At 48.6% G+C, this 5870-nt stretch overlaps 1 protein-coding gene across 1 annotated transcript; it reads right to left on the bottom strand.

Annotated features, from left to right (window-relative positions):
• Window positions 1–746: 746 nt before the first annotated feature.
• On the bottom strand, window positions 747–5169 carry PEBP1 (phosphatidylethanolamine binding protein 1). Its single transcript, XM_065889979.1, has 4 exons — window positions 5007–5169; window positions 3728–3837; window positions 2916–3016; window positions 747–992 (listed from the first exon to the last, which is right to left on the bottom strand). The coding sequence occupies exons 1-4, from the start codon at window positions 5139–5141 to the stop codon at window positions 775–777; spliced, it is 564 nt and encodes a 187-aa protein (XP_065746051.1). The 5' UTR covers window positions 5142–5169; the 3' UTR covers window positions 747–774.
• Window positions 5170–5870: the final 701 nt, after the last annotated feature.

The raw sequence follows: 5870 nt of genomic DNA, 5'->3' as shown, positions 1-5870 counted from the left end.
AAGGGCAAAATATCTGGAGGCCGGATTCAGCTACGCAATGTTTTCATTTTTATTCAACTATAAGCAAATAGCAGAATTAACACAACATTCAGCAACTCCAGACCGGCTTTTCTTACAGCGAAGAGTGATCGATTTAACAGGCAGACTTTCGGATTTCTGATGACCTGTCACTCAGCCCTGCAGCTCACCTAGATGGCCAAGCTTTAACAGCAACTCTCTCTATTGCTTTTTTCAGTATTGCTCTTTAAAGGAGACAGAGCAGGACACTGACACCCAATAACCAGCCTGAGGTGTATCACATGGGGGGCTAGCGGACGTGCCAGCCCCTGGTTGTCTTCGTGAGAGACAGGGCTGTGAAAACACACGCCAGAAGATGCCGTCACAGACAATCCTGGGCTCGGGCTCACAAAGGCAGAGGCAATCAACCTTTTCTTTTTTTCAGCCTCCCTTAAAGATTCTTTGATGCTCTAATACTGCAGACCTGGTCTTTTTACCAGAATTTTTTTCTTCTTTTAAGTCTGGGTTGTTATTCTTATATTAACATTTTGATGACCCCATCCTAGTACCAAAATATCCCCCACCAAAACGGAGTTCAAACTTGATCAAAACGTAAACCCCCTAGAATTACAGAGGACAGGCAGAAGGAAAAGTCACCCTAAACCTAAATCTGACCGCTCAGGGCCCAGGCAGGGGGAAGGGGAGAAATCTACATGCATCACTAAACTGAAACACTGCTTGGGAACTCTGGGACCGTGTCCATCTCCTGGCTTTCCTCTACTTCCCAGACAGCTGCTCGTACAGTTTGGGCACATAGTCATCCCATTCGGCCTGGTAACACGTGCCGGCCACCGGAGCCCCGAGCTCGTACTTTTTGCGGAAATTCGCCACCTTGAATTTGCCACGGTGGTCTCCAGATCGGTTGCTGAGAATGGGCTCATCACACTTCAGTGGCCTGTCCTGCTCGTAAACCAGCCAGACGTAGCGGTGAAGGCCTGGAGGGAGAGGCGGGAGGGAAGATGTACACACAGCTAGGCATGTGAGAGGGAGACATCACCCATTTTCGGGGAATGCACCAACTTGGAGGGACCCAGACCACCCCATTTATGAGAGGGACCTAAGTTGACTGCAGCTTTATTCACAATAGCCCAGAGAAGAAAGCACCCCAAATGTCCACTGATGAACAAATGGATAAACAAAATATAGTATATACGTATGATGGAATATTACTCAGCCTTGAAAAAAGAAGGAAATCCTGCCCCATGTTACCATGTGGATGAGTCCTGGTATGGATCTGCATATGGCATAGAACTTATATGGAGCTACTGAAACTTTCCTATACTGCTGATTAGAGTGTAGAAATTTTCAACCATTTTGGATTTCTATGACCCAACAATTCTACTCCTAAGTATTTACCCAAGGGAAATGGAAACATGCCCATAAAAGGACAAGAGTGTAAACAGCAGCTTTATTCATAATATCCAAACACTGGAAACACAACCCAAATGTCCAGGGAATGGCTACACAAACTGTGGTATATTCACACAATGGAATACCACTTGGCAATGAAAAGGAAAAAGCTACTACCTTGAGTCCAAGAGACCGGTCACCGAAAACAAATGCATACTGCATGACACCATTTATAAGAATACAACAACAGCAAGAGTAATCCATAGAGAGGAGTCAGAAAATAATTAGCTCTGGGGTAATTTAACTTAAAAGATGCCTTAAGAACTTTCTGGGGTGACAAAACTATCCTACATCCTGTTTTCGATGGTGCTTACACGGATGTGTGCATTGGTCAATGTTCACTGACTAAACCCTTCTGATCTGTGTGTTTTATTATACGTAAGTTATACCTGACTAAACAAATACGAAAAAGAAAAAAGTGAGTTACTGAAGCTCTTTTTGTTAATGAGAACACAGCTCCTGCTTGAGAGAACTGCCTTATTCTCATGGGTGTATTTTCCATAATTAAACTGCCTAATGCAGTTTTATAACTGCCCCAGAAAAGAGATACTTGGGAAAGCTGTCCCTCTCCCATCCTCTTATGAATGCATGAGGGCCTGGAGCCATCTGAAGTTTCTGGGCCTAAAGATAAAACACAAGGTCCCTTGTCGGGGGCCTTATACCTCTTCAGAGTAACTCATGGCTGGACAACGTGTACAAGAGCAAGTGTTCTGCCGTGCTCCACTTCCCTTGCTTCAGGAAATGGAAACACCTGTAATGCATGACAGGCAATAACAGTGCATCTCCCACTGTTAGCCTAGGCAGCACTTACCCAACTTGGAGAGGTTCAATACAGTACTCTTTCTCTCTCTCTTTACATATATAATACATAACCTAAGGCAATACATTATGTGTGTGTATCTTCAATACAGTTCTTAGTAACCAAATCTTTTCAAGATACCACACTAGATTTTCGATAGAAAGACGAAATGACAAAAAAGCCAATTTTTTATAATTAATTTGGAAACTATGACCATTTCTGAGACCTTTCATGGGAACTAGAAACTCAACCCACAGGGCAAAGGCTGAATATGGAATTTAGCTGATTTAACTGTTTAATCCACGTGTAGCTCCCCTGGGAAATTGTTCTCAGCATTCTGCAACATTGCTTCCTTGGTATCTCTTCACCAACTTCCCTGCTTGCTAAAGGCCTGACAGCTGAGAGGCAGCGCTAAAAGAACATCCATCTAACTGATACCCAAGGCTCTAGCCACCTGGCACTACAGCAGGTCTGAGCGTCCCTGACAGGCAGTTGCCTTAGAGGGGAACAGAGTTGCCTAAAGTCTCCACTAGGGTAAGGGCTCTCATAAATAAAAATAAAACTCTAAGAACCAGACTAAAATTATGTAGCACTTTAGGCCAATCCTGATGTCCCCGCCCATCTCCCTCCAAAAGCAGCCTTTACTGACCTGTGCCCTTGGGAGGCCCAGAGCCCACATAATCAGAGAGGACCGTGCCACTGCTGATGTCGTTGCCCTTCATGTTGACCACCAGGAAATGGTGCCATTCCCTACATGGAGGAACAGAGGACCATCAGCACCGCAGGAAGTTATTATGCACGCATGGGCGCAGCCAGCAAATGTGCAGCACGCACGTGCCCCACACCAGGATGCAGTGACAGACAAGACAGATGGCCCCACCTTCTCGGCCAGAGCAAACCTTACATGCCAGCAGAGGACCCAGCCACTCCCTCCCTCCTTCCGACTCTCTAGGGCAGGGGTCAGCACACTTCTGTGAAGGGCCAGACAGTGAATGTTTGAGGCTTTGTGCAACACACTGTCTCCATCACAACTACTCAACTCTGCAGCTGTAGCCTGAAAGCAGCCACAGACAGGACATAAATAAGTTATCGTGGCTGGGCTCCAACACAACTGTTTAGGGACACCAAAATCTGAATTCATGTCATCTCCACATGTCACAAAGTATTATTGTTCTTCAAGTTTTTCCCCCATTCATTTAAAACTGTTAAAGTCATTCTCAGCTCATGGGGTTGTACAAAAAAAGGTCTCGGGCAGATCTAGCTCTCGGCTATAGATTCTAGACTTTTGTTCTAGGGAGTGAAAGGGAGGAAAATGCACACTCAGGCTTAAGCATGGACGTGAACACCCCGAATCGGGTCTATTTCTGCCACCACAGCATGTCCAGTAAGGGACTTACACAGTGCAAGAAGCACTGGGTCACAGGTGGATGACTCGCTGTTTCCCATCTTTCCCCAACTTGCCTGTATTTGGGGTCCTTCCTGCTGGGAGCATCCGGGTCTGTCAAGACCAAGGTATACAGTTTACCTGGATCAAGGCCATCCCACGCAATGCTGGTGGGCCGGTTCTTAACCTGTAGGAAGGAACAGATTTGGAGTTTAAGTCAGAAATGCTGAAGAAACCAATACTTTCTTTGACCTCAGATTCCTTAAAGGTCAAGCACAGTAAATTATTAATTAAAGCTCAAGTGTATCGACTCTATTAAGAGCGAGGATGTGACATTTAATATACATTATTTATTTTAGTCCCAACAACAATATGGGGCTAGTAGACGTAGAAAGACGATGGGTCAGGATTTCAACGCTCGTGCTGACTGCAACCTTACATTACCTGGAATGACAGGATCTCTAGATTGGTGACCACATGACCTGGGGCCTGCTAAAGTGAAATATGAATTAACCAGATATTTAAAAGAGCAGAGAAAATGAGAAAACCAACGTGGGCAGACGTGGACAGTGAGTCTGGAAAGAGAGGCTGCGAGATGGGCACTTTAAACACCCAAAACAATAAACTCTGTAAACGTCTAAACCAATAAACCATCTGGGCACTGTTTATTCGCACTGTTGCTCCGGAGGTTCGGAACCAAAAACTCGCCACGGCGTCGGGCACCTAGTTTCCCCACTTGCAGCAGCTAGGAGCTGGTTAGGCCTCAGCCGTGGGCGCTCAGAAGCCGAACAGTAAAACAAGGCCGTTTACCCTCGAGCCTTCCAGCTGCAGAACGCATTTACCTTTGGGGCGGCTTCACGCTACTGGGAAGAATCTCTGGGCACTGCTGCTCACCGCTGCTCACCGCTGCTCACTGCTTACATAATGCGTCATATGCCCTCGGGTGGGGCTTTTACTTCCCAAATTGAGGCCTAAATTCCTGAGCACCGAGGGGAGGCTCTGGGGACGTGTGGGCGGCCACTCCCCACTCCCTCCAGGGAACGGCGCCCTCCCCTCCCCTGCGCAGCGATCTGGGCCGTTTCGAGGCCTATGCCACTGCCTGCGCCTCGAAGTCCCGGGAAAACGGATCATTTTCTTCCGAAGCCGAGCCCCGCCTGCCACGTGCCGGGTTCCCGGGGCTGGGTGGGGGGAGGGGGCAGTCAGAAGGCCTGCGGCTTGGGCACCGCGACCCCCTTCCCTCGGTTGATCCGGCGCACGGAGGCCGGAACGTCCCTCCCCAGCTCCACTGGGTCCCCGCCCCTCCGACCCGAGAGACTCTGAGCCTCCAGTAGCTGCACCCCCGCCGCCCTTGGGTACCTGGGTGGGTGTCAGCACTTTGCCCAGCTCGTCAACCTCCGCCCCGCCGTATTTGACCTGCAGCGGATGCTGCGGCCTCTCGTCCACTTCCTGCAGGCTCAAAGGCCCGGACCACTTGCTGAGGTCCACCGGCATCGCGAAACCGAGAGGGTCGGACAGCAAGGAAAGCTGCGGGACGACTCACGCAGGTTAACTGCCCAGCCTCCCAGCAGCCTACAAGCGGTACCGAGGCAACTCAGGCACTACGGCCAGGGAGCGCATGCGCCAAAGCTACCGCTCCGCCCTGCCCCGCTTCTCCAGTCACCGGCGAGGACGGGCCCCACTCTGCTCTCTGATTGGCCGAACCCAGTAGCGCGGGTCCTGTAGCGCTCCCGGGTCAATGCAGCCGGTTTGGTCTTTCTTTTTGCGGAGGGGGAATGTGCTGCCCGCCGCTGGCGGAGTTCACAAGAACCGTGGCTGGGCTTGCAAGACTGTTGTTTCAAGAACTGCAATTGAGCTACCTTTAATTTTTTTTAATCTTTTTGCATGATTCTTTGCTCTCCTTTCTAAATGCAGAAATGGTATGGTCTTGCTTTTCTCTTGCACTTCTTAAAACAACCTCATTGCCCCGCCTCGATGGTATTTTCGCGCATGCTCACTGGTTTCCGTAACGGCCAGGAGAGGGCTTGGGGGAACTTTTGAGCGTTGTTCTCAACGGGTAAATATATTTGCACATATATTTGATCTCCCTATCCCCACTTGCTCTAGACAAGGTTCTTGGGAAATTTTCTTTTGAGAATTTTTTTTTTTAACTTGCAAAACAAGGAATGTTGCTGACCATCCAGTTTTAAAAGGATGAAGTCAGCCACTGCAGTCCCTGACCTA

Source organism: Phocoena phocoena, chromosome 13, assembly GCF_963924675.1.
Source record: "Phocoena phocoena chromosome 13, mPhoPho1.1, whole genome shotgun sequence".
In the NCBI taxonomy this organism is placed as follows: Eukaryota; Metazoa; Chordata; class Mammalia; order Artiodactyla; family Phocoenidae; genus Phocoena; species Phocoena phocoena.
This window is presented reverse-complemented; position numbering and strand designations above follow the sequence as displayed.

Excerpts from the sequence above, each read along its gene's own strand:
- PEBP1 (XM_065889979.1), bottom strand. The coding sequence starts at position 5,141 with ATGCCGGTGGACCTCAGCAAGTGGTCCGGGCCTTTGAGCCTGCAGGAA. Across the intron at positions 3,838-5,006 it reads AAGTGCTGACACCCACCCAG|GTTAAGAACCGGCCCACCAG; the intron begins GTACCCAAGGGC and ends TCCTTCCTACAG. Across the intron at positions 993-2,915 it reads TGGGCCTCCCAAGGGCACAG|GCCTTCACCGCTACGTCTGG; the intron begins GTCAGTAAAGGC and ends CTCTCCCTCCAG.